This window comes from Cavia porcellus, unplaced genomic scaffold (assembly GCF_034190915.1).
Source record: "Cavia porcellus strain 051 isolate PalLab524CR breed Dunkin Hartley unplaced genomic scaffold, mCavPor4.1 scaffold_31, whole genome shotgun sequence".
NCBI lineage: Eukaryota > Metazoa > Chordata > Mammalia > Rodentia > Caviidae > Cavia > Cavia porcellus.
Genome location: NW_026947514.1, coordinates 2,249,552 through 2,274,661, shown reverse-complemented (window position 1 = coordinate 2,274,661; position 25,110 = coordinate 2,249,552). Strand labels below are relative to the sequence as shown.

General features: G+C 53.0%; 3 protein-coding genes across 9 annotated transcripts in view; 2 read left to right on the top strand and 1 right to left on the bottom strand.

Moving 5' to 3' along the window:
* Positions 1-1,717: 1,717 nt before the first annotated feature.
* Znf839 (zinc finger protein 839) lies at positions 1,718-13,810 on the top strand. 2 transcript variants are annotated; one of them, XM_005000534.4, is made up of 8 exons: positions 1,719-2,094; positions 6,905-7,669; positions 8,810-8,959; positions 10,999-11,091; positions 11,443-11,592; positions 12,135-12,272; positions 12,391-12,520; positions 12,953-13,810. In XM_005000534.4, the coding sequence occupies exons 1-8, from the start codon at positions 1,771-1,773 to the stop codon at positions 13,693-13,695; spliced, it is 2,493 nt and encodes an 830-aa protein (XP_005000591.2). In that variant the 5' UTR covers positions 1,719-1,770; the 3' UTR covers positions 13,696-13,810. The 2 variants fall into 2 exon arrangements, with proteins under 2 accessions (XP_063096986.1, XP_005000591.2); XM_063240916.1 differs by lacking the exon at positions 11,443-11,592 and having other exon boundaries at positions 1,718-2,094.
* A 1,412-nt stretch (positions 13,811-15,222) lies between these two features.
* Positions 15,223-19,596, bottom strand: Cinp (cyclin dependent kinase 2 interacting protein). Of its 2 annotated transcripts, none has more exons than XM_003463128.5 (5): positions 19,483-19,596; positions 17,585-17,753; positions 16,776-16,905; positions 16,015-16,144; positions 15,223-15,720 (listed from the first exon to the last, which is right to left on the bottom strand). In XM_003463128.5, exons 1-5 carry the CDS (start codon positions 19,487-19,489, stop codon positions 15,518-15,520), a joined length of 639 nt encoding a protein of 212 aa, XP_003463176.2. In that variant the 5' UTR covers positions 19,490-19,596; the 3' UTR covers positions 15,223-15,517. The 2 variants fall into 2 exon arrangements, with proteins under 2 accessions (XP_003463176.2, XP_063096988.1); XM_063240918.1 differs by having other exon boundaries at positions 15,223-15,879; positions 19,483-19,574.
* Positions 19,597-19,601: 5 nt separating this feature from the next.
* Positions 19,602-25,110, top strand: part of Tecpr2 (tectonin beta-propeller repeat containing 2) — a 70,774-nt gene continuing 65,265 nt past the window's right edge. For 3 of the 5 annotated variants that reach the window (XM_063240914.1, XM_063240911.1, XM_063240915.1), the window contains exon 1: positions 19,602-19,741. The gene's annotated coding sequence lies outside the window, so the exon portion shown is untranslated. Of the gene's footprint in view, positions 19,742-19,770; positions 20,002-25,110 lie in introns of those variants that run through there. The other 2 variants (XM_063240913.1, XM_063240912.1) reach the window with 2 other exon arrangements.

Genomic DNA, 25,110 nt, shown 5'->3' with positions numbered 1-25,110 from the left:
GCCTCCCAGAGCGCTGCAACTGCAGGCGTGCTGCTGTTTGTGTGGTGTGAGGCCTCTGGCTGCCCAGGTGTCTAGAAGCCTCCCGCCTTTTCCTTCTGTTCCTTTGTTTTCAGTGAAGTCTCAGGCTTCATGTTTGCTTCTCTTGATTCTGCCTTTTGTAGTTCAGGGGCAGAGGCTGAGTCTGGCTGCAGGCCCAGGCCCAGGAGGGCAGGAGTCTCACCAAAGCCACTTCTCAGGGTGCAGGTCACTAGCATCAGTGCCCGATGGGCTGGGGGTCTGGCATCTACGGTGCAAACTGTGCTCCTTCATCCATCGAGGTCTGCCCTAATTCTCAAACTTGATCGGTTTCCCACGTACTGCCAAGCTGTGTAAATGCTGCATGGTGGCACCCAGATGATTTCGAGCGAAAGGCATAAGAGCATCCGAAGCCCAGCATCTGCTGCAAAACAGAGCCCCGGAAAAAATCAGCAGAATCAGGCCACGAACCCCTGCTGCAAGTGGCTGAGGAATCAGTGGGACCAAGAGGGCGGCCCCACAGCTCCACAGACACCCTCGCTTTTGTCCTCCCTTCTCCATTGTTCTCCGTCTATTTTACTACAATGGCTATTACCAGCAGAGTGTGACAGGGCCCGCCTGTAACCCCAGCTACTCAGGAGGCTGAGGCAGGAGGATCACAAGGTCTAGGCCAGCCTGGGCAATGGAGCAAGGCTGAGTCACAGTGCAAGAAAGGCCAGGAATGTGGCTCATTGATCAATCACTCCTGGGTTCAATCCCCAGTACCAGGGGTGGGGTGGGAGATGGGTATGGCGTCACTCCACACTCTAACCACCTCCCGCGTCTCATTTCTCTGTGCACTCTTTTATGCACATAAAAAAGCATGACTACATCGTGTCATTGCTCTTTGGATTCTGTCTTCTGTCAGTTTAATTTGAAGGCTTGCATTCTAGGAAAGGTATTTTTCTCTCCATGTGCTCAAAAGATGATAACAGGTACCATAGGTCAGATGATGGGAGTGGTCCTAAGCTTAGGGATGGTGAGGACTGTTGTTATGTCTGAGGTTGGAAGAGCCAGAGAGTTTTCTTTCAAAATTAGAAATGAAAGGAAAAGAAACTAGGCATACCTCTAATCCCACTTATTCAGGAGCATGAGGCAAGAGGCTTACAAATTTAGCTGGGCGTGGTGGCTCACGCCTGTAATCCCAGCACTTGGGAGGCTGAGGCAGGAGGATCTTTGCGAGTTTTGAGACCAACCTAGGCTACAAAGTGAGCTCAAGGCCAGCCTGAACTGCATAGAGAGACCCTGTCTCAAAAAGACAAAAAAAAAAAAAAAAAAAAGAGGATTACAAATATGAGATCAGCCTGGCAAATTTATCAAGACCCTGGCTCAAAACCAAACCAAAACAAACTGAAAAGTCTGTTCCATTTATGGCGGGGGGGGGGGGGACGGACAGGAATCCACAAACCCCTTGTAGAATGACATCGAGAACCTTTGAATGGTGTGATGCGTTAGGTCAGGGGCTCTGGAATCCCGACGACCTCCTCTTGGGAAATCCGGGTCAGCTTCTGGAGGAGGAGACATGGGAAAATGAAAAAACAAGGCCAGAGCACTTGTCTCACAGTATTAATGTCAGGGAGGAGGGCAGAGCGCGGTCAGGCGCCTTCCGAGGTAGTTTGACCTGCCGGGGATTCGTAGCCCGCCCCTTTCCCACGTGACGCACTTTAGCAGCGCCGTTGCTTCGCGACGAAGGTTCGAGTCCCCGCTTCGGCCGTAATGGCGGACGCAGAGTCGGAGACCGAGGGCGGCAGCGAGCGTGGTGGCGACGGCGGCAGTAGCGGCAGGGGCGGCGGCGGGCGGGCTCCCCCCCGCCAGGGCGGCAGCGCGGCACTCGTGGCCCCGCTGGGCCCCGAGCAGTTGTGGCGGGTGCTGGAGCAAGTGACGAGGGCACAGCTGCCGCCGCCGCCGCCGCCGCCGCCGCGGCCACCCTTCGTGGTGCAGGACGCGGCTCAGCGGCTGCGGGATGCGGCCCAGCAGGCCGCCCTGCAGCGGGCTCCGGGCGCTGAGCCCTCGCGCCTGCCGCGTCTGCTGCCGCCCCAGGTGAGGCGCCGGGGAACGGAGGGAGACTGAGGCCCAGACTGGGCCAGGGCGGGCTCATCGGCTTCGAGGCAACCCGGCTACAGAGGCCCTGTGACCGCTTTAGAGCTCAGGTGACCCGAGCTGAGTTCTGTGGTCCCTGATCGCTTCACCCCTCTCTTCCTATGGGTTTGGTTCATTGCGCACTGTGTCTGGCACTGGCCCAGGTGCAGGGGTGCAGTTGGAGCACACGCGATGAAGATCGTAACGGTGGGCCCGGGGTTACAGGGAGCTGCTTTCCAGTGCGTGTCCCCAGCCTGAAACCTGAATGCACTAAGGGAGCCCACGCAGAGCGCTTGTGGGATTCGAAGTGCAGCCAGTACCAAGGCAGATTCAGGACAAAATCGAGCCCATATTCCAGTAATTTGCAGTGCAGCACCCCGAGTGACAGTGGCTGTGATTTGTGACCCCAGTGCCCAGCGTGATGCACTGTACAGCTTAGAGCACTAGAAACATGAACACACTCTGCTACAGCTGCACTCCTCTCACTCAGTGTTTTTCCTGGAATAGTTGACTCTAAAGTGTGGCCTCTGAAGCTGGAGGTCCTACACATCAGTGTGAAATCATATTCCCTTCTCGAGAGTAACAAAAGGCTTCTCATCCTAATTTTGGCAAAAGAAAAGAGCTTATAGCTGTTCATGATGGCAGCACCCCTGTAATCCCAGCACTCTGGGAGGCTGAGGCAGGAGGATCACAAATCCCAGCCCAGCCTGGATAACTTAGGGACTTAGCAAGAGCCTGTCTCAAAATAAGAAAAGTAAAAGAAGGGCTGGAGATGTAGCTTAGTGCAAAGGCCCTATGTTCGACACCCCCCCCCCCAGTACCACAAAAACAAACAAACAAAATATTACCAACCACAAAACACTTTTGCCACTGGAAGAAATAGGCTATTGACTGATTTGCATTGGGCAGGCTTGTACTAGTTGACCATCAAGATTTACTGCTTCCCAGGCCAGCATTCTGGCTGAGGTAGGAGCATCATAAGCCCAGCCTGAATAACTTAATAAGACTGTATCTCAAATAGGACTGAGGATATAGCTCAGCACAAAGGCCCAGAGTCAAGCCCCAATACTATGAAAAAGAGACGCCGGGCGTGGTGGCGCGCGCCTGTAGTCCCAGCTACTCGGGAGGCTGAGGTGGGAGGATCGCTTGAGTCCAGGAGTTCTGGGCTGCAGTGCGCTATGCCGATCGGGTGTCCGCACTAAGTTCGGCATCAATATGGTGACCTCCCGGGAGCGGGGGACCACCAGGTTGCCTGAGGAGGGGTGAACCGGCCCAGGTCCGAAACGGAGCAGGTCAAAACTCCCATGCTGATCAGTAGTGGGATCGCGCCTGTGAATAGCCACTGCACTCCAGCCTGGGCAATATAGTGAGACCCTGTCTTCTAAAAAAAAAAAAAGAAAAAGAGAAGAAAAAAATGACTGGAAACCTGACTTGTATAAGTTTGGAAAGACTGGTGTGATTCTGCCCCAGTGCTGCGCTTGTTAGGGCTGTCACCTCGAGCAACCCAACCTCACGGGCTTTGAATGGTCCTCTGCTGAAGAGCCAGGTGTCTTGCCCACTGGCTGTGCGCAGCCAGCCCTGGTCAGAAGACGGCAGGGCGGCTTCCTGTGGCTGCTGCTGTTTGCAGAGCTCCTTGGCAGCCACTGTGCTGTATGCTTAGTTCCCAGCAGTCAGTAGTGTTTTTGTACCAGCATTTTCCGGGGGGGGGGGGGGGAAGCTCAGAGAGGTTGAGTAAATCTGCCCAAGGCCCTAAAGGTGTGGCTGTACTCTGGAGCCTTCATCCATGCCATACCATGGCCATATCTTCTTGCGTTTGGTGTGACAACCTCAGAAAGATTCCAGCAATAATGTGTTCCCATCCGGTAGAAACAAACCCAATCCAGGCTGCGAGCTAGGATTGCCCTCTGCAGCCAAGCTAATGTCGAATGGTGTAAACTCTACCTGCTCTCACGGTCATGTCTCTTTGAGGCCCGTTCTGCTAATAAGCTGCCAGCCTCCAGCGTGTCACGAGGCCAGAAGGCAGAGCAGACCCAAGCTTGTCTCTAGGTAGCTGTGGATGGGGAGGAAAGGCTGACCCAGATAGCTTCAAGATCAGGCAGCCAGAGGGAGATGTGGGTAAATGACTGACTGCCTTAAAGAGAGAGGCTCTACGGTGCGGGCTGCTTGGCCTCTGTTGGAGAGGGGGCTGTTGAACGAGGTGTAGAGGGTAGGTCTGAAGCTCAGTGCTTCAGTGTGGGCTCAGTGTGGTCAGAATCATGGAGGTCAGTGTCCTTGTCCCCTTGGTTGCCAGCCCATAGAAATATTTTCATCCAACAGCTGGGTCCTTCATCCTACAGCCCTGCCCTGGCTTATGGTTTCTTTACACTCACATGCCTAGAGTGCCCTTTCTCTCCTGGCAAGGGCTTTGCAGCCACTGACCAGCTCTTCTGGGGGCCTGCTGCCCCGTGGCCATTCCTACTCTTGTTTTTGTGTTTTTTGTTGTTGTTTTTGCTTTTATTTATTTAATTTTTTTTGGAGACAAGTCTTATCATGTAGTTTTCGCTGGCCTTGAGCTCACTATGTCCCCAGGCTAGCCTCAGACTTACGGTGACCTTCTTGCCTCACCCCCATGAGTGCTGAGATGATAGGGGCGCACCACCATGGCTGGCATTTTTTAAAAATGGAATCCAAAAGATGGGATTGCTAGGTCAAGAAGTATGTGTATGTAAAATTTTATTAGGTTTTATTTTTTGTTTGTTTTGTTTTTCAAGGCAGGGTCTCACTGTGTAGTTCAGGCCAGTCTTGAACTTATTAGGTAGCCTAGGTTGTCCTGGAACTCATGATCTTCTTGCCTTAGCCTCCCAAGTGCTGAGATTACAGGAGTGTGCCATCATGCCCAGCCATTTGTTAGATATGTTTCTTTTCTCTATTTTATTTTTAAATATCTGAAATTGAACCCAGGTCTTCCCACTGAGCAGCGTACTGAGCTCTTTTATTTTATTTTGAGAGAGGGTCTTGCAAAGTCACTAAGTTGCATAGGCTGGGTTTGAACTTGTGATCCTCCTGCCTGAGCCTCCCAGATTGCTGGGACTATAAGGTGAATACCACTATACCAAGGTTAGATATTTTTAAGTAAAACTTGGACATATGCAGCTCCACTCTTAAGTGTGTGTTCCTGTAGAAACTCACACGCGTGTGCACACATACCTGCAGGGCCCAGAGCGCACCATCAGAACAGGGCAGACAGCCGGCTCCCCAAGCAGGGGAACACTGCTGAATGCTACAGGAAAATGAGCCACCAGGGCTGCAGCCGGGAATAGACTTAAGATGCCTCGAGAGTTTGGGGAGACAATCTCATTCGTATAATGAATGCGTATGGAACGGTAGTTTTGGGGCTGTCCCTATGTGGTATAAATGTGAAAACACAGGAATACTAGCAGCTCATTCAGGCTTGGAGCAGGCAATGGTGTGCAGGCTGGGGGAGCCTCAGAGGGCTTTACCAATCACTTCTGGTGCCTGTCTCGAGGTGGGCAGTGCAGATTCAGGTAGTGAGCTTGTTCTTCCTGGCGTTTTTGGTTTCCAAAACTTATTTTTCCCCCCAAAATTTCATCAGATACTTTTTTTTTTTTTTTTTTTGCAGATGGGCATAGTGGCTCATGTTAGAAGGCTGAGCCAGGACAGTTGCAAATTCAAGCCCAGCATGGGTAATTTAGCAAGGCCCTATCTCATAAGGAAAAAATAAAAAGGACTAGAGATGCAGCACCATGAGAAGGCCAAAAAACAAAAGGAAAAAAAATCATCTTTTTTTTTTTTTTGTCTTTTCATGACGGGGTCTCACTATGCAGTTCAGGCTGGCCTTGGGCTCACTTTGTAGCCCAGGCTGGTCTCAAACTTACAACGATCCTCCTGCCTCAGCCTCCTGAGTGCTGAGATTACAGGAGTATGATACCCTTTCTGGCTAAAAAAACCACTTTTTCTTGTTTTTTTTTTTTTTTTTTTTTTTTTTTGGTCTTTTTCATTTCTATAGGTACCAGGGATCGAACTCACGCCTGCCTGCTTGCAAGGCAGGCGCTTATGCCGCTGAGCTAAACCCCCAGCCCCCTAAAAAAAACACTTTTAAAATGAGCTCCCGCACTCAACTGAGTCCAGGCCAGCGTGAGGCCTATGAGCTCTGAGCGAAACATGTGTGTGAACCAAAGCAGGCCATTGTTTCTTAGTAAGTCCTGGGATCGTAGTTGGTTTGTTCCCAGCACTGGGGTTTGAACTCATGGCCTCCTCACTGAGCTCCATCTGCAACCCTTCTTTAATTTCATCTTTTGGAGACAGCCTTACTTGGTTGCCCAGGTTGGGCTCAAACTTGTGATCCTCCTGTCTCAGCTTTTTAATTTGCTGGGATTATGGGCCAAAGTCAGTGCACCTGGGGTTCATGAATTTTTATTCCATTCATATCTGCAAGTGTTTCGGCTTTTGCACTGGTTGGATGTGATATGTATTCCATGGTCAGAAAGGTTTGAAAAACAGCAGTCTAGCTGGGCACTGAACACACCTGCAATCCTAGCACTTGGCAGGCTGAAGCAAGAGGATCACTGTGAATTTACGGCCAGCCTGGAGTACACTGTCTCAAAACAAACAAACAAACAAACAAACAAAAGGAACACTGTTACAGAAACTGTTATGTGAGCTGTGTAATTTAGAAAAGATTCAAACATGCATTTGACATGAAGGCAAATTGTGGAGGCACTGACCACATAATACTTTTTTTCTCTCTCCCATTTGCCTTTCTGTGTGGAAGCAACTGGAAGCCATTTGTGTCAAGGTGACATCCGGAGACAGGAAAGGGCAGGAGAAGCCAACCTCCCTGCTGGCCATCACCCGACCCCAGGCGGCCGGACAGAGCCCGAAGCCTGGGAGCTGGCCTGGCCCAGTGGGGCTCGGGGTACAGCCTGTGGGTCCTCAAGGACCCATGCCCGCCAAGAGGGTGAAGGCTACCCCTGCCCTGAGCAGCCAGGGCAGCATGCCGACCCCTGTGACTGCCTCTGACCTGCCTGTGGCAGCACCTGCTGGGTCAGGTTCAGCACATCCGTCTCTGTCGCCAGCTGGCTCACGAACAGGGCAGACCGAGAAGCTCAGGAAGTCCTCGAGGGTGAAAACACGTTCTGGACGGATATCCCGGCCCCCCAAGTACAAGGCCAGAGATTACAGATTCATCAAGACGGAGGACCTGGCAGACGGGCGGCTGTCGGACTCGGATGACTACTTGGAGCTGAGCTCGGGGGACGAGGAGGAGCAGCGAGACCCTCGGGCGCTATTCACCGTGGCCAGCTGTGCTCTACGGCCCCGGGCCTTTCGCTGCCAGGCCTGTGACAAGGCGTACATTGGGCAGGGCGGGCTGGCCCGGCACTGGAGGCTGAACCCAGGCCACAGTGGGCTGCAGCCCAAGGCGTCACCCGAGAGGGGGCAGCTGGAGGCCGGCACTGGGGGCCCGGCCTTGCCAGAGCTGTGCATACCGGCTGTGCCCCGCCAGGACGGGGCAGAGGCAGCACAAGGCAGCCCACAGGTAACTCTACTGTCTGTGACAGTGCCATGTCCCTCTCCTATCCCCGTCCTACAGTGAACCCTGGAGGGGGTGCAGGCCCCCACCCTGTTACACTGCTGCCAGACAGTGGGAGACAGGCGTTGACTGCCCCAGCCTCCGTGGGTGGCATGCCATGAGCACACAGCTCTGGTTCTTTAGGCCCGTCAGAGTGGTGCAGGGTGGTGTGCTCCTGGCTGAAGCCAGGTCATGGGACATGGGGCACCAGTGAGTCACAGTGGGTGGCACCCTACAGTAGGGCTCCTGGGGCACGAGTGTGGTCTGGTGCTGAGCTGAGTGTGTCTCTGTCTGTTCAACTTTCAGGCTCCTAGTAACAAGGTCTCTGTGGTTGCTGTGTGTTTATATCACAGCAGTTTTGCCCAATTTTTTTTTTTTTTTTTTTTTTGTCTTTTTCCTTTTTATGGGTACTGGGGATCAAACTCACGACTACCTGCTTGCAAGGCAGGCGCTTATGCCACTGAGCTAAATTCCCAGCCCCTTTTTTTGTTGTCTTTTGAGAGAGGGTCTTGCTGGAGAGTGCAGGCTAGCCTTGAACTCACTAGGTAGCCCAGGCTGGCCCCAAACTCTGGCAACCCTCCTGTCTCAACTTCCCAAGGGTAGCATTATACGTGTGCTCCACTACACTCAGGGGCTAGGTTAATTTTTAAAATGATCGTCACATCAGCTGAACTCTTACTTCACTTTGATCAGCACCCTGGGGTGCCAGTGTGTAGGTGAGACTTGTTGGCTTGGTAATAATCACCTGTTTTTCCAGATGGGGACAGTGCTGGGAAAGTCTAAGATGCACTGATTGCGGTTAGAGTCTTGATGGGAGAAGAAATAATTGTCCAGGTGGTGCATTTCTATAATCCCAGCTGCTTGGAGGCTGAAGCAGGAGAATCATAGGTTTGAGGCCAAACTGGGCAACTTAGTGAGACCCTGTCTCAAAATAAAAATAAAAAGGGCTGGAGATACAGCTCAGTAATAGAGTGCTTGGTTCAATTGTCAGTGTGGCCAAACCATAAAAGCAAATTCTTGCCTTGACATAGTTCTGCCTTTAGGTTTTCTTGGTAGAGCTCACAGGGCATGATTCTTTTGTTTTCTTTGGCTATAAAACATTATCAGTGTGTAGAAGTTGAAGAGGCGATGGTGCTGGAGCCAGAAAATGCCAGTCCTGCTTCGGGGATTCAACCTGGAGACACCGAGGGCCTGGCAGAGTCCAGCGCAGCCGTCGCCCCGCCGAACGCCTACAGGAGCAGAGCCCAGCTCCAGGAGGTACGTGGCTCTTACACTGTGGCACTTACTCTGTGAAGTTCTTTGGCCTGGTATGTGACAATTCACCGTTAGCTCTCTGCATTTAAAATAAGCTGCCAGACACATGGGGGAAACATGAGTGACAGCTGGCTGGAGAGGCAGGTGGGGGCCAGGGCATACAGGGGCAGAGGAAACAGCCCCGTGCAGTGCTGCCTGTGGCACCAGCCTGGGAGCCTGGGACTCAGCTTCGCTAGCCTGGGTTGCAGGTGTTACACTTGGGGACGCGTTTTCAGTAGTGGGTGACGAGTGGCCTTCACCTCGTGTCACTGGCTGATGCAAACAGCACCAGGATTCACACTTCCTGCCCAGCAGCTCAGCTGCCCCACTTCGAGGCCTCCACAGCACCCTCTAGGCAGACCTTGGGTCAGGGGTCCCACAGTAGTCATTGTCCCTGCCTGGCAGAGAGGGACAGCTGCCCCGGGTGGCGCTGAAGCTGGCAGGCATCTGAGAGGTAAGGATGGCCGCTTGGGACACGAGTGACTCCCAAGAGGGTGACAGGGACACTGTGGTCGAATTGGCCGCTGCCCTGCAAAGAGGCAGCATCACCATCCACATGTGGAGGAGGCTTTCCTGGAAGTGTGTGGAATTCATGGATCTGCTGGGTGCCTGTTGAAATCATCCACTCTGGGCATAGACATGCAGCATGCACAAGGTGGCACAGCCCTGCCATCCTGCGCCAGGTTTCGTCCCTCCCCATACCTGTCTGCCAGGCGGCCCAGGGGACCTCACTCCTCGCCTGGCTTCTTATACCTCCGCCGACTGCAGACTCATGGCTCCGCTTGGGGGCCAGCCCCTCTGGAGCTCTGCTCACTTATCCCAGCCCTCTCCGCCCTGGGCTGCCGTGAGCCCCTCCAGCTCAGAAGAGGCCCCTGCCTGACTTTCCACACTCCACTATGTTGCAGAGGGCGCTCCTCTGTGTAGTGCAGGCTGGCCCCAAACGCTCATCAATCCTCCTGCCTCAGCCTCCTGAGTGCTAGAATGACAGGTGTGCACCATCATGCCTGGCTTTCTTTTTTTGCATTTTCAAAGAATTTTACTGGTCACATTCAATACAGAGTAGGTGGACCCATTCATGATACACCTTGGTGCTTTTTTTCCCATTCCCCTCCCCTCCCTTTAGCCCCTCCTCTATTCCTTAGTGACAGAGTTTTCTTTCCGTTTTTTCCTTTCTTTTTCTCCTTGTCCTTAGTTTCTCCCCCCCCCCCATATTCCCCTTCTCATTTGAATATTTTCTTCCCATTTCCCAGTATCTATTACATTTGGTCCTTACTTACATGTTTGGTTTCCTACACCAGAGGAGCCATGTGGATTTTGCTTGTGTGTCTGATTCATGTCACTTCTTTCCGCCTCACTCCCCCTTTCCCCCCGTGGCTGCTGAGCCTTACTCCCTACCCGATGCACTGTCAGTTGGGTCCCCCTTGCCTATGCTCCCCGCTGTGCCAGGTGCAGGGGATCCAGCCCTGGCTCCATCCCTGCACCCCCTCCACCTAGCACCTCTGGAAGGAACCCAGCACGGCCCTTCTGGTCAGCTGCCACCTTCGGCTCTGTACCTGAGCCCTGTTTCTGCTGCAGCTCCTGACTCACTGGCCTGTGAGTCTCCTGCAAGGGTCAGGAGCCAGCACTGCAGGGAGCACTCCCATTGCCTCCAGCCATGCCCTCCCCACGGGCCTGGTGCCTAGTCCTGTACTCAGCACTCAGACCTAGAACCGGGAGTTGACAGGTCTCTGTTCATGGGTGAACGATTACGGTTCTTAAGAAAGCAGAATGTTAGCCAGGCGTGGTGGCACATGCTCATGAGCCCAGCACTTTGGAGGTTGAGACAGGAGGATGGCAGAGATCGAGGCCAGACTTGGCTGCACAGTGAGGTCTAGGCCAGCCTGAACTGCATAGTGAGACTGTCTCAAAAACCTACCCAAACCAAACCAGAGCAGAATGTTGGGAGTCGCTGACCCTGGGGGTCTTTGTCTTACGTCCTGAGGTGGTGAGTGCTTTCTTTGCAGTTGCTCCTGCAGAGTGGCCCAGAGGACTTGATGGAGCTGGTGCTGCCCCGGCTGGTACAGGTGGTGACTGTATATGAGTTTCTCCTGGTGAAGGTGAGCATTTGAGGGTCTGTAAGGACCCTGTGTGGTGTGTTTTTGGGCTTTGCCGCTTCCCCAGGACAGAGCCCAGAGCAGGAGTGGGCGAGGTCACTGTTGCTGTCAGGAAGCCACATGTGTGGCTAGCCCAGCCTCCTGGGCCAACTCCTTGGAAGTCTCTATCTCCCTGCCCGATGCTATCCTGGAGCTATGTGGTCACTGTGCTGGCTGGCTGGCTCCCTCTGATGTTGGGCACACAGCAGGTGCCCTGGGGCAAGAGGGCTCCCTGCCAGGAGCCCTTCCGCCTTTGCCTGGATGTCCAGCATCAAGGCCATAGGTGTGGACTCGCCTCGTTTCCCTCTCACACAGGCCAAGGACAGCAGCTTGGCGCAGCCCAGCTTCCAGGCTGTGTACAAAACGTTTGAAGAGCTGCACGCCAGGGTGAAGGCCCTGTGTCAGGAGCACCTTAGCCGAGTCGGCACGGCTTCTCTGCAGCCCCTGGAAGTCAGAGACCCTCAGGTGACACCAGGCTCGGGCTCTCACTGTCACAGTGAGCCGGGGAGGAGTGAAAGAGGGGACACTTCCAGCAGCGATGCTTCTCGCTGCTGGTCTGTAGCCTTTCTCCGCTTCAAGGGAAGGTTTAGTTGCTTAACATAAAAATGATGTGTGCTTGACCTGAAACTCCAGAATGCAGAAAGAAACGAAAGCCCAATGTCTCCCCGTGCCAGCTGGGGCCACGGCCCACTGGGTGTGGGCACACGTGGCCAGCAGGGATCACTTGGAGTATTTGCGGTTGCTAAGCTCCATTTCCAGCTCTTCTCCTCTCCTCTTCTCTTTTCTCTTGCCAAGGGGTCTTGGTAAGTTGCTAAATTGCCAGGTCAGGCTCAAGCTGTTTGCTTTATTGTTGTTTGTTTTTTGAAACAGGATCTCACAGTATAGTTCAGGCCGGTCTTGAACTCATGGCAGTCCTCCTGCCTCAGCCTCCTGAGTACTGAAATTACTGGCTTGTGCTCCTACACCCAGCCGGCGAAGTTCATGTCTCCCGGCCCCTTTCTCTTCAGGTTGCCGAGTCCCTAGGAATCCCAGGATTTCTGAGGAAGACAGAAGCACGCCCAGACCACACTGTAGCCCAAGGCCACAGTCCAGAGAGGGCCGGGCTGAGGCTTGAGGAAGCCGGTGGCTGGCAGAGGTTGCATGAGGTGGGCACACTGTGAGTGGGCAGGTGTGGGCATCTGGTGGCACTGGGCTCCTTGTACTCTCCCAGGAGGACAGGAGCAGGGCTGCAGTGGGTCTGGTGTCAGCAGCATCTCTCCACAGGCTGCACAGCAAGCACCCGCAGCACAGAGGCCCAGGCAAGCAGCTCTGCCCATTGGTGACCCAGAGCGCCCTGCTGCCCTTGGCGGAGGCCAGGAGACTCCTGGGCTGGGTGTGCCCACTACAGGCAAGGGTAAGACCTGAAGATTGCCCCAGCTGCTGCCCCACAGAGTAGGGAGTTCCACTCAACCCTGAACCCTCAGGCCAAGGGAGGGGTCACCTGATGAGGGGAGTGGACTACGAGGGCCCCCAGAGGTGGGTAGAGATAATCTCAAGGACATGCATGCAGTCCATGGCCTGGCTCTCACAAGACCTGCTTCCACAGGCAACAGTCACACAGGAAATGACCCCTCCTGTCTCTTTTACCAGCTGAGAGACCCTGCTACCTGGCACCTGCCCTCATCTCCAAGTGAGGTGGGAGCTCAGAGCTCCCTGCCCCGGGAGGACACATTTCTAAAACAAAATCTGCCTGTGGGAGTAGATGGGAGCTGATGTGGGCCAGCTTATGAGTTGGAAGACACTGTTACACACAATACATGTGCTCTTCTGTTTCTGATCTGTTTAGGTTTTGCCCCTCCAGCGATTGGGGCCGCTCCTGCCCTGCCTGAAGGCAGCCATGGGGTGACAGTTTCCGGTGGGTTCACGAGTGTGTCACATGCAGGCTGGCAGCTTACGGCATCCGCTGACTCTGGAGCCAGGCGTGGGTCTGCAGGCCCTGGTGTCCTGTGTGGGGAGAGCCATGGAACAGGTGCCCCGCTAGGCGAGCCTAAAGAGCATGTTCCAGATGCCAAGGCCGCCCAGGGAAGCCTGGGAGCCTACAGCACCCTGTCACCAGCAGGAGAGGCTACAGGTGCAGAGCCAGGGGACCCAGGCGCCAGGCCCATGGCCCCACTGCCTGAGGAGATCTCGCCAATAGACATTGTGCCAGTGGACTGCACTCGCAGGACTGGCCCAGACAGGTCACCATTGAGCATAGGAAGCCATTCTGGGGACCTGAAGCAGCTCCTCCATGGGCTGGAGGTACACATCAGCCTGGGAGACCTGGAATGTGAGGCTGCTGTTGGGGACTCGGTGGCCTTTGAAATCAGTAATGGGTGCCCGGAAGTGCTTTGCCAGGGCCAGGAACAGATCCTCGTTCAGACTGCCAGCGGGGTCCTCCTGTCCCACTTGGGGACCACCACATCACAGGAGAACACTGTCCTGGTGACCGGTGCAGGGGGCCCTGGCCTGCACATCAGGGCCCCAGAAGGCATCCCTCTGGTAGCAGGGGGCGAGACCCTCACAGTGCAGACCGAGCCCTCGCCATGACCGTGTTGGAAGCATGGTCCCACATCTGTTCTGCCTGGAGTCCAGTGGGCAATGGGGTTTTCTCCTGTGAACCCCGGTGATGAGCCTGGTGTTTTCATAAAGAGTAACATCTGCAGTGCCTGTCCAGTTCCTCGGGGTGTCAGTACTGGGGTTCGGACAGATTCATCTCCAGACCTTTTTAAACTTTTTGAGACGGGCTCCCTGTGTACCTCAGACTGGCCCCTAGCTGGAACTTGGGGCAATCCTGCCTCAGCCTCCCAAGTGCTGGACCACCACACCCGGCTTGTAGTCTTTTATTTTGGAGCCCCAAAATTCTTCATTTCTCTGGGAGCGTTTGCTCTTTGGACCCTTAGCTTCAGTGTCACAGAGCTACCTTTGTCCCACAGCCTGAAGTCCCTCAGGTTGCTTTTCCTGAGGAACAGCAGACTCGCGCACATAGCCTGCGCCATGCTCCCGTGATTCGAACATGGCCTTTGCTCTGTGGGTCTGCTGGGCTGCATGTCTGTAGAGGACTGGGATTTGGGTTTGAGACCTTTGTTCCAAGCACAGGGCTGATAGGAGGAAGTGGGGAGGAAAGAAAACGGACTGAGGCTGCACCTGTGGTGTACCAAAGGAAGTGCCCCTAGGACAGCCCATCAGCAGCACAGAGCCTGGGGCCTTGCAGGCCTGGCCCTGGCGTTTCCTCATCTGTAAAAGGGCAGAGCAGGGGCAGAGCCATTGAGTTCTCCTTAGTTGGTAAATTAAATCAATCTGGATGATTGAGGCATGGTAGTACACACCTAACATCACCGCTACTCCAGAGGCTGAGGCAGGAGGCTCCCATGCCCCAGGCCAGCCTGGGCAATCAAGTGAGACTTGACTCACAATAAAAAGGCCTGGAGATGGAACTCCGCGGCACAGTGGCTCTGAGTGTGACCCCTGGGACCACCAAGAAAGGTCTTGATAAATGTAGCTAAGTAGTATGTTCATGGCGAAATGTCAGAAAGCTAAAGGGCTCAAAAACTCACTTAAGAGGGGCCGAAGATGTTGTTCAGTGGGGAGTGTTTGCTTAGAGCATTCAAGGCCCTGGTTCTGTCCTCAGCTCTTCACATCGTGTTTATTTAGTGTCACAGGGAGGTCACAGTGTCAGTGTCAGTGTTGTGGAGAATGTGAACGAGGGGAGCCAGGCATGGTGTACATGCCTATAATCCCAGTGCTCGGGAGGCTGAGGCAGGAGGATTGCTGTGAGTTTGAGACCAGTCTGGCCTACAAAGTGAGCATAAGCCCAACCTGAACTGCACAGTGAGACCCTGTTCTCAATTTTTTTGGTACTGGGGATTGAACTCATGACTTTGTGCTTACCAGGCAAGCACTTGAGCCACTGAGCTAAATCCCCAGCCCTGACCCTCTCTCAGAAAGACAAAAAACCAGAATGTGAACCCTAAGGTACCTGTGCTCCTAACAGGCCATTGCCCCTCAGCGTGCATGCCATGGGATTGTGGGGAGGTGGTTTCCATTTCTACGACACCAAACTCCTTACGTCACATGTTATTTAGTTACATAACTAGTATATTCTCATGAAGATTGAAATACAGGTAGGGACACAGCAAACCCATGAAGGGCCTGGTTTCTCCCACATGTACCCACAGTGACACAAGTGAGACCCTGCCATTGTCCTTCGAGGAGCAGTTCTGCCCAAGAGAGGTTCCTGGGGAAGCAGCTTCCAGCAGGTGCGGCAACACATGAGGCTGCAGTGGGGTTGGGTGCCCGAGGCAGCTGCCGGCGTCCCACCTCACGTGGCTGGCAGAGGCTCAGGCGGAGCAGGAGCGAGGGCTCGGGGAGGTCACAGTGTTCGGTGGCCCGTCTCCAGCAGCATGCTCTCCAGCAGCAGCCCACTGTCCCGCTCCACATAGGGCTGGTGCAGCCACATGGACAGGAAGCTCAGGATCAGGTCTCGGTCCGAGGTGTGGGCCAGCTCTGCAGCCAGCGTGCGCTTCAGGTGCAGCTCGCAGCTGTACATGTGGGAGAGCTTGTGTGCAACCTCATCTGGAATGGGAGGACAGGCGGGCTGGCTCTGAACCCCTGGCCTCCCATGCAGCACTGCGCCCAGCTCGGCCTTTTGTGTTTTAGTTTGTTTGCTTGTGACAGGGCCTCTGTCGTCCAGGCTGGCCTTGAACTCACTATGCAGCCCAGGCTGGCCTCCTGCTGGACGAGGCGCAGGCAGAAGAGGAAGAAGCATTTAAGCAGCCTCTACCTCCCCTCCTGGGTCCCCACCCTAAACGACAGTAATGCTCTTCTACCCTCCGGCCTCCTGAATATCAGCCCCAAGCAGCTACTTACAGAAGTGGGCTGTGGGCCAGGTATGGAACAGCAGGGGTCGTCTGGTCTCCTCCCCATAGTAGTAATTTTCTAGCTCACAGATTCCCTTGGTGGTTGAAGACAGCTTTTCCATTTTCACCTGTATTTTGGTCTGAAAAGATACCAATTTGAATGGAACAGTACTATTTGAAGTCTGTCTGAGATTCAGTAAGTTTAAGATTTCAAAGCTAAGGAATCCATGTCTGCTGAGGCTAAATAGTTGCAAACCAGAAGCCCTGAGCTCTGCAGACAGCAGGTGTCCAGGGCAAGGTCGGACAGGCGCAGGTCACAGCCTCCGGATGGCTGCAGGTGCTGAGGAGGAGTGAGCCTGCCCAGCCACTGTCCTGAGCCTCCAAGCTGCCTCACAGCTTAGCTTCTAAGCCTTTGCTCTGTGACCCTGGACAATGCTCAGGGCAGATGGAGTAAGCACCCAGGACAGCAATTTGTGGGGTGGCTATGCACGTTGGTGCATGCTTGTAATCTCAGCACTGTTGGAGGCTGAGGCAGGGAGATCACTGTGAGTTCAAGGCCTGCCCGGTCTGCCTAGTGAGCCCCTCTTTTAACTCCCCCCCCCCAAAAAAAGGGAAAAAATATTTGTGGGGTGCGGAGAGGAAGAAACACTGGGGGATACCAGGGGAAGCAAGGGTCACTGTGGTGCTAAATGTGTGACAGTTAAGCAAACTCCAGCAGCTTTGTGGGAGCTGGTGACAGTGAGCATGATAGCCGGTGTCTCTAGGCCTTACCAGACCCTCCAAGGTGGCCTGCAGCTCCTCGCACAGTGTCTCCAGCTCCTTGTCATAGTCGGGGTGCGTCTTTTCTTCATCGTCCTCGGAAGCTGGGCTGCTGCTGTCCGGTTCTGCCTTGTCTCTGCTCCTGGACAGTACAGAGGACAGTGACCATATTCCGAGCTCCGTTCATTTCCTTAAGGCAAATCCTAGAAAACTCAACTACACCCACGCAACTGTGCCAGGCATTTGGCATCAACACTTCTGTGCCATTACAGTGCAAGTTCACCTATTATTTACATATACAACAGATGTGTCCACTGGTCATGTGAAAACAGTTTTTATGGTACAGCAGATTTTTTTTTCTGTTTTTGTGAGACAAGGTTTCACTGTGTAGTTAAGGCTGGCCTTGAACTTAGGGCAATCCTCATGCCTCAGCCTCCCTGTGGATTAAACACAGGGCCTTAAAGTGCCAGCATGATTGAACCCTGAGCCATACCTCCTTGTACTAGAGCTTGTACTACAGTGAGTCAGCTCAACCTACTCCCCTAGCAGCTTTGGCTAAAGTTGGTGTTGGGTGTACAATGATGAATAAGATGCAGCTCAGCTCCTCAGGAAGCTCCCGCTCCGGGAATGTTTTCAAACTGAAGGCCACGGCCCTTTGCCAAGCCCAGAAGGTGGGACCTTTAAGAGGCAGGGCCTTGGGAAGGCTCCACCCTGGGGGGAGGGGGCATGGCCAGAGGATGCTTCCACCCCCCTTCCTCCAGTAGTTCAAGCCAGAAAGCCACTGGATTCCTTCCCTACAGATGGGGCCACACGTGACTTACAGTAAGCTGATTTTCAGGTTGGCAATGCTGTTTGCAGTGGCAAAACCTGCATCATTCAGGGCTTCCCACTTCTGGATTAGATTGTGCCAGTCAGCTGCATTGTCCTTAATTTTTCTTGCACTGACCGATAAGACAGGCTTTTGGGGTACTACAGCTCCAAGAGGCTTTGCTGATAGGGAGTAAAGGGGAATAGGATTGTTATGAACACCCATCACAGCCAGAGGGCAAATGCACTTTCACCAGGGAGCAGGAAATGCTGCATTAGCTGCATACAAACTAGGAGGCCAGGCAAACACAATTTTTAACTTTTGTTCTAATTTTTTTTTGAGACAGGACCTCAATATGTAGCCTGGTCGGGCCTTAAACTCATGGTGATCCTCCTGCTTCAACCTCAGGAGTGCTGGGATTGCAGGCCTGTGCAATCTCAGCAACATTTTAAAAAGAATATTTACAATCCACCAGATACAGCTGAATTCTTTTCCAGCTTAACAACTCCCTAAGTTTTCACTTTAAGTACTCTGACCATTTCTAAAAGCTGCCCTTTCCTATACGACACTTCAACCCTGAGTGCTTGGCATTCCCACTATCTACTGGCCAGTCCTGGGAAATTTTTTTTTCTTCTGTTTTTGATTGAGATAGGTTCTTACTATGTAGCTCAGGTTGGCGTCAAACTCAGGGTGATCCTCCTGCATCAGCCTCCCAAGTGCTGGGACAAGAAGCATGAACCATCACACCTAGCTCATCTCAGGCACTCTGAGACCTTAAATGACAGACTTTGTGGTCCCAGTGACATGGAAACTTCATGGGGTGGAGGTCTGGACCAGGCTGCTGCTGCCAGGCTGGGACTCAGGAGCTCCTTCGGGACCTTGCTGCCCCTCTACCTCCAATTCAGATGAACCTCTGGGCCTTTCGATCAGTTCTCACTGTCACAGTCTCCCTGGATCTCTGGTCGGGTTTAGACCCACTGTATTGGGGGCCTGAGATACCGTGTACTTCTGCTACCATGACATTCACCAGCACGTATTTGCCAGTTTAATGTCTCTGTCCCTTGCTGGGCTGTAGGCTGCACCAGGTTAGGGACTATCTGCCCTGTTTCCTCTTATGTCTTCTGCACCCACTAGGACCCTCAATAAAACTTGTTAGATGGCAAGATGTTTCTCACTACCTGCATTATAATCCTGCAGGGGTCTCTCTTCCCCAGTAGAGGTTCTGAGGGTGAGGATGACACCTGATTCTTCCTCTGTTTACCCCAACCCCAGCACGGATGTAGGAACCAGAAACAGCTCTGGCTTCAAGAAGCTCCAAGGGTAGCAGGGAGAGACTGAGCAGTCAGAGTCGTCCCGTGACACGCAGAGCGAGGCATGGCAGTTACTGCATGGGAACACTGAGCCGATTCACCTCAGGCGCTCGCAACACTGCTCAGCAAGAAGCGACACTCGCTGAGAGGCAGCTTGCATCTCTCGCGGGCCCTCCTGACTGAGGAAATTCAGGGAAAAGGTTCTGGAGGGGGTGGACATACAAAGCTTAGCACCAACTGCTCTGTTATGCTAATTCATAACGACGATATACACAATCTGAAGTCCGGCATAGTGACACATATATGGGACTCAGAGGCTGAGGCAGAAGGATCGCAAATTCGACCTCAGAGTGGGCGATTCTGTGACTCTGCAAGTCCCTGTCTCAAAATAGATTACAATTTGAGTGTCCCATTGTTGACACACCATACACCACACAAACTAGCTCCTCGCTCGACTGCAGAGTCTGTGCAGGGCCAGTGAACTGGACTGGGTAAGGCAGGATAGCACCGACCCCGGGGCCCCGATCTTCCCGCCAGCGCTCAGGTGAGGCGGTAACATCCTCAACCCACGCGCCCCGGCAGAGCGAACTTCCTCACGCACCTTCCATGCAGTCCGCGGAGATCCTAGGTAGGAGACCTGAAGCCCCGCCCACGGCAGCCGGAAGCTCTGCGTCACGTCCGCCACGCCCCGGCTGCCGGTACTTGTGACTCGGCCTCTCTAGCCCGCGGCGGAGTCGGCTGTCGCTGGCCCTCCCCGCCCGTTGCCAGGGAACGCGCTCCCGGCTGCCCCCGCGGCCCAGCGTCCATCCTCGCCTCCCCCGGCCGCCGGGGCGGGCGAGTGCTGAGGGTCCGCGCGGGAGGTGAGTACCCAGACGCCCGGTCCCTCTCCGTCCCCGGCCACTCTATCCTCGCCTCGGCGCCAGGGTCTCCGTCGCCCCCACCGCCGCCCGCCGCACGAAGCCGTCCACCAGATGCCCAGCGGCCCTCGGCCCCCGCCCCGCCCTGCCCTGCGCCACCCCACCCTCGCCTCCCTGCCCGCGGGCCCCAGCGTGCGACGTTGCGCCCGGTCCCGACCTTCGGGTCTCGGGTCCTACATCCGACCGCGCAGGCCTTGACCCCGGTGGGTGTCCAGAAAGTGTTCTGAAGTAGACAAGTAAGCGACCCCCGGCCTACTGCAAGGCTCGGGAGGCAGAATGGGGAGCAAGGATCAAAGACGGGGCGTCCCTTCTCCGCGGGTTCGGAAGACGGAGGGGGCGCCTTGCTGGCCGCTGGAGAGCGAGACGGGCAGTGCTGAGGAGTCGTAGGCGCCTCGGTCCTTAGGACGGACGGGTCGCCCGCGGTGGCTGTCGCCGTCCTCCCTTGGGTGTCCTGCTTGGTCTCTTGACTTATTCAGTTTCTCCTGCTCGCCTTCCTCTTCTCTTCCCTGCTCTTTGTCCTTCCTCTTTCTCACCGACTCAGAATTTTATTCTGTTTTGTTTGTCCCACTTGTTGGCAGAATCTGGGGCGCCAGCTTGGGCACAGTCTTGGCTGGTCTACTGGAGTGGTCAGTCGCACTTGGGGTGACGACCTCCCCGCACCCCGGCTCTTTGCAAATTCAAGCATGGGAGTTCTGGGAGCTCTTCAAGCCCAGCTCCCAGGCGTGGCATAATCTGGGAATGAACCCACTGGGGTCCCTTGTCGCCATTAAGTCCTGGTCTCAGCTGCAAGCCTCTCCCCTGTCGCGCACCGCTTGTTTTTTTCTTCCTCCGCATTTGCAGTGCGTAGTGTGTGTGTTTCCATCCCTGTGTGAAGCTGCCTTGTGTACAGAGCACATCTTCCCTGTTTCATGTCCTTTCCTTCCCTACCTCTTTCTCTGCATCTTGCGCTCTCTTTCTGTCTTTTTGAGACAGGGTCTCACGATGCAGCCTGTCTTGAACGCAGACTGTAGCCCAGGCTGGCCTTGAGCTTTTTGTGACCCTCCTACCTCAGCCTCCTGAGTGCTGGGATTACGGACATATGCCACCTTGCTCAGTTCCCTCTGTCTCTTCATCCCCTTCCCTATTGAGAAAGATTTGTCTTACAACTTCCTGTTATCTTCTCTTTTGCTCTTTGTTTATATTTTGGGTTTCTCCTGTAAGAAAAACCATATGGTATTTAAGATTGTGTATCCAGTTTATTTAACATAGTCTCAAAGGTGCATTCATTTTACTGCAAATGATTCAAGTTTTTCTTTTGATTTTTCAGGTTTTTGGGTTTTTTTATTACTATTTTTATTTGTTGTATTTTTTGAGGCAGGGTCTTGCAATGTAGTTCAGGTGTCAAGGCTGGCCTAGAACTTGTGGCCATCCTCCTGCCTCAGCCTCCCAAATGCTGAAAGTATAGCCATGCGCCATACCATTCCTGGCTCAACGCTTTTGATTCAAAATTTGATTGTTACTACTGTAGAACTTGACAAGGTTTTGTTTTCTGTTTTGTGATACCAGGAACTGGAACTCAGGGCCTCTTGCAGCAACAAACTCTCCACCAGGGTGCTGGGTGCCTGCCCCAGGACATTGTATTTTATTGTTGTTTTTTCCAGGACAGTTATTAATCTGAGTGGGTGATTGGCCAACCCTACACTCGCTCCCTACGCTCTTGAAGTTGCAGTATCATGGTGGTACCAAAGAGACAGCTCCAGGGATTCAGACCTTGCAGGATACACGCTGAGACCTGCCCCCCATGCCATCACAGATAAACACCTAGTCTAGTCAGAATAGTGTACCCACTGGGCACAGGCAGTTCTCGATTTCTCAGCAGGTCTCCAGTCTCCTTCTAGTCTGACTGCAGTTCCAGAGTCTCTGCTGTGTGGGGATGAGGGAGCTGTCAGTGAGCAGCATCAAATCAGGTGAAGTTTTGGACATGGTTGGTTTGAGGAAACAGGGTCTGTCTTGAGTTGCTAAGATGCCCAGGCTGGGTTTAAAGTTTTGATTCTCATGCCTCAGTCTCCTGAGTGCTGGAATTACAGGTGTGTGCCATCAGGTCCAGCTAGAAAAGAGAATTTTGAAAGAGGAAATAACAACCGAGGTGCAAAGTGCTAAGTACTCCTGCTGGCTTCTCGGGAATCTTACCAGCTGGCAATTAGAAAAAGTTCTGCCGTGGCTGGATATGTCCTGGAATTGAGGACTGGAAATTTAACTCTCTGGCCTGCACCTGGGACCTTCACACATAAGGGTTAGATGTGGGGGTGGAGCTGGGGCCTTGAGATTGAATTAGTGGCTTTATGTATAGGGTGGAGAAGCCAGAGGTGATTGGCTGCTCGTCCTGGTGCTTGTTTCCTTGTGCCAGTTGGGGCTGCAAAGCCCCCACCTGAAACAAGGCCTGATCAGTGTTGGCCGCGGTCCACACCGAGAGCTGAGAAGCCTTTATTCTTCCTTGGCTACTCAGGCTGAGCTGCTCCAACTGTTGGAAGGGGCCTGAGCCAGTGCCTGACAGAAACAAGAGCAGAGTTTGGAGAGCCTGGGAGGTGAGCTGCCACTGGGTGGGGCAGTTGAGGCCAAGTGAAGGTCTGTGGCTAGCTGCTGTCCACTGGCTTAGCAGGAAATCTGGCGACAGATGAGAGGGACAGAGTGAAAGAGGCAGATGGATCAGGGTCCTGGGAGAGATCTGGGCCTCAGCAATGGTGGTGTGAGCCCATGGGGAACACGAGAGACATGTTAGGGTAGTGGTGACAAGCCTGTGGCACACGTGTGATTTGTTTTTCTTTTAAGACAAAAGATGTTAACATATGAGTTTTTCCTAAACTAAAACCTCATTCTCCAGGTTTAATTGCAGTGCTGGCACTTTGCAATAAATAAGTGGGTTCAGAGTTGCAGTTTGGGCACTGGATCCCTGTAAGGTTCGCCATCGCTGTGTTAGGGACTAAGAGGAACAGACTTGGTAGATGAATGGAGAGGAAGGAAGACTTTGGGAGCTGTGTCTGTCTTACAGCGTGGACGGCATGGGCCAAACAGTCTTGCAGAAGGCAAACTTGCTGCCAGTGTGATGAAAGGCCGTAGTCCTGGTAGTCTGGAGGTCTGTGAGACTGAGGCAGGAAGATCACTGGGAGTTTAGGCTACTCTGAACTGCATAGTAAGACTGTCTCAAAAAAAAAAAAAAATCAAAAACCAGCCAAACAAAAGAGATTCTAGGAAGCCGAGCTTCGTGGTATACACCTCTGTAATCCCAGCATTTGGGAAGCTGAGGCAGGAGGGTTGTTTTGAGTTGGAGACCAGCCTGGGTTGCAAAGTGAGCTCAAGGCCAGCCTGAACTGCACAGTGAGATTCTGTCTCAAAAAGACCACAAAAAAAAAAAAAAAAAAAAAAAAAAAAGGCTAGGGATTTAGCTCAGTGGCATAAGCACCTGCCTGGCAAGTGCAAGGTCCTGAATTCTAGGAGGTTGAGGCAGGCAGATCAGAAGCTTGATCCAGGCAATTTAGCAAAGTCCTGTTTTTAAAAAAATGAAACAAAAAAAATTGCCAGAAGGATATGTTTTTCTAGACTTTAGCTATTTACGCTGTGTAAATGCCTACGATATGGGTTTTACTAATCTTTTTTCAGACAGATAAATGGAGATCCAGACCCATTAGTAATTTCTCCAGGTCCCACAGATAGTGTAGGTGACACTGCCTTTGGGAGCCGGGGCTTTTTCATGCCCAGGTCATTATTCAGTCATGGTGCTGCTTTCCCCGGGGGACAGGGCCAGCTTGATGGTGGTGGGGCTGGGACCAAGTGTAGGGGAACAGAGCCCAGGAGCTCATGTGCGAACTAGCTAAGAGAAGTGCAGCCCAAGGCAGGAGGCAGCACCCCAGCCTTCTCTCCCTGTGGCCCATTGTTTTTTTGAGGCAGGATCTTGCTATGTAGCCCAGGTTGGTCCTCCTGTCTCAGCCTCCTGCATGCTGGGATTGCCGTGTTTTACTGGGAAGTGACTTGAGCCTGCCTCCCACCTAAACGCTGGGACCCCCAGATGGCCCATCTGGAGCCTCCTAGGTACCCAACTCCTCCTGGGTGCTGGGCAGGAGCTTTTTGGCACAACCATGAGGGAGACATTGATCAGTGTGACCACTCTGGAAGGTCATTTGGAAGACATTAAACAAGTCACATTTTCATCTATTAGCGTTCACCCCAAGAATACTCCTGGGTCTGTGTCTGTAGTATTTAGGATGGTAAAAACAAAAGATTCTGGTGGAGAAAATTTTAGTTTATCTGTAAATGTGTTCTTTGATGGTTTTCCTTTTTCTCTTTCTCTTTTTTTTTTTTGTCTTTGAGACAAGGTTTCACTATATAGTTCAGGCTTGAACTCTCTTTATAGCACCTCCTGGCCTCAGACTCACAGGAATCCTCTTGCCTTACCCTCCTGAGTGCTGGAATTACAGGAGTGAGCCAGCATGCCTGGCCTCATTTTTTTTTTTTTATAGTGATTAAAAGTCATGTTCTAAACTGGGTGTGTTGGCGCACTCTTGTAATCCCAGCACTGGGGGTTTGAGGCAGGAGGATTGCTGTGAGTTCAAGGCCAGCCTGAAATACTTAGTAAGACTCTGTCTCAAAATAAGACAAAACAAAAAGTCGTGATTTAGGGCAGTACTGACAAACCTATGGTGTGGGTGCCATAGTGGCCTCTTTGTGAATCAATGAGAACTCTAGAAGATTCGCCATGCCTGTGATATGAGAAACACTCTTGATTTATTAAGTGAAAAGCTCTGTGTATGTGTGTGTACACACGCATATCTATAGCTGTTTATATACCAACTAACTACCAACTAACTGTAGCTGTTATATACATAGCCTAGCACCCCAGCCTACATATGATGCACACCTGTGAAGTGGATTATGCAAGATCTCTATTTTGCACTGTTCTTTGTTGTTTTTTGAGACAGGGTCCAGGCTAGTCTTGTGCTCACAGAGACTCCCTCCCTCAGCCTCTGAGGGCTGGGATTACTGGTGTGCACCACCACGCCTAGCTTTGTACTTTACTATATGTGTATTAACAAATTTCCTATAATGAGCAGTTATGGTTGTCGTAAAAGGAAAATACTGTTTTAAGTTAAGTAAGTGCTCTTGCATCACCGTGTGGGTGTGCCGTAGGCAACAGACCCTTTGCGACTTCCATCTGTGCTGTACGTGAAGGTGAACGGGAATGGTCCAGCTGGGGACCAGCTCATGTGTGATTTGGGGGCTGAGTGGAGCCTCCCTTAGGGGGTCCAAGCTGAGTCAGGGTACTAAGAGCAGCTCTGCTG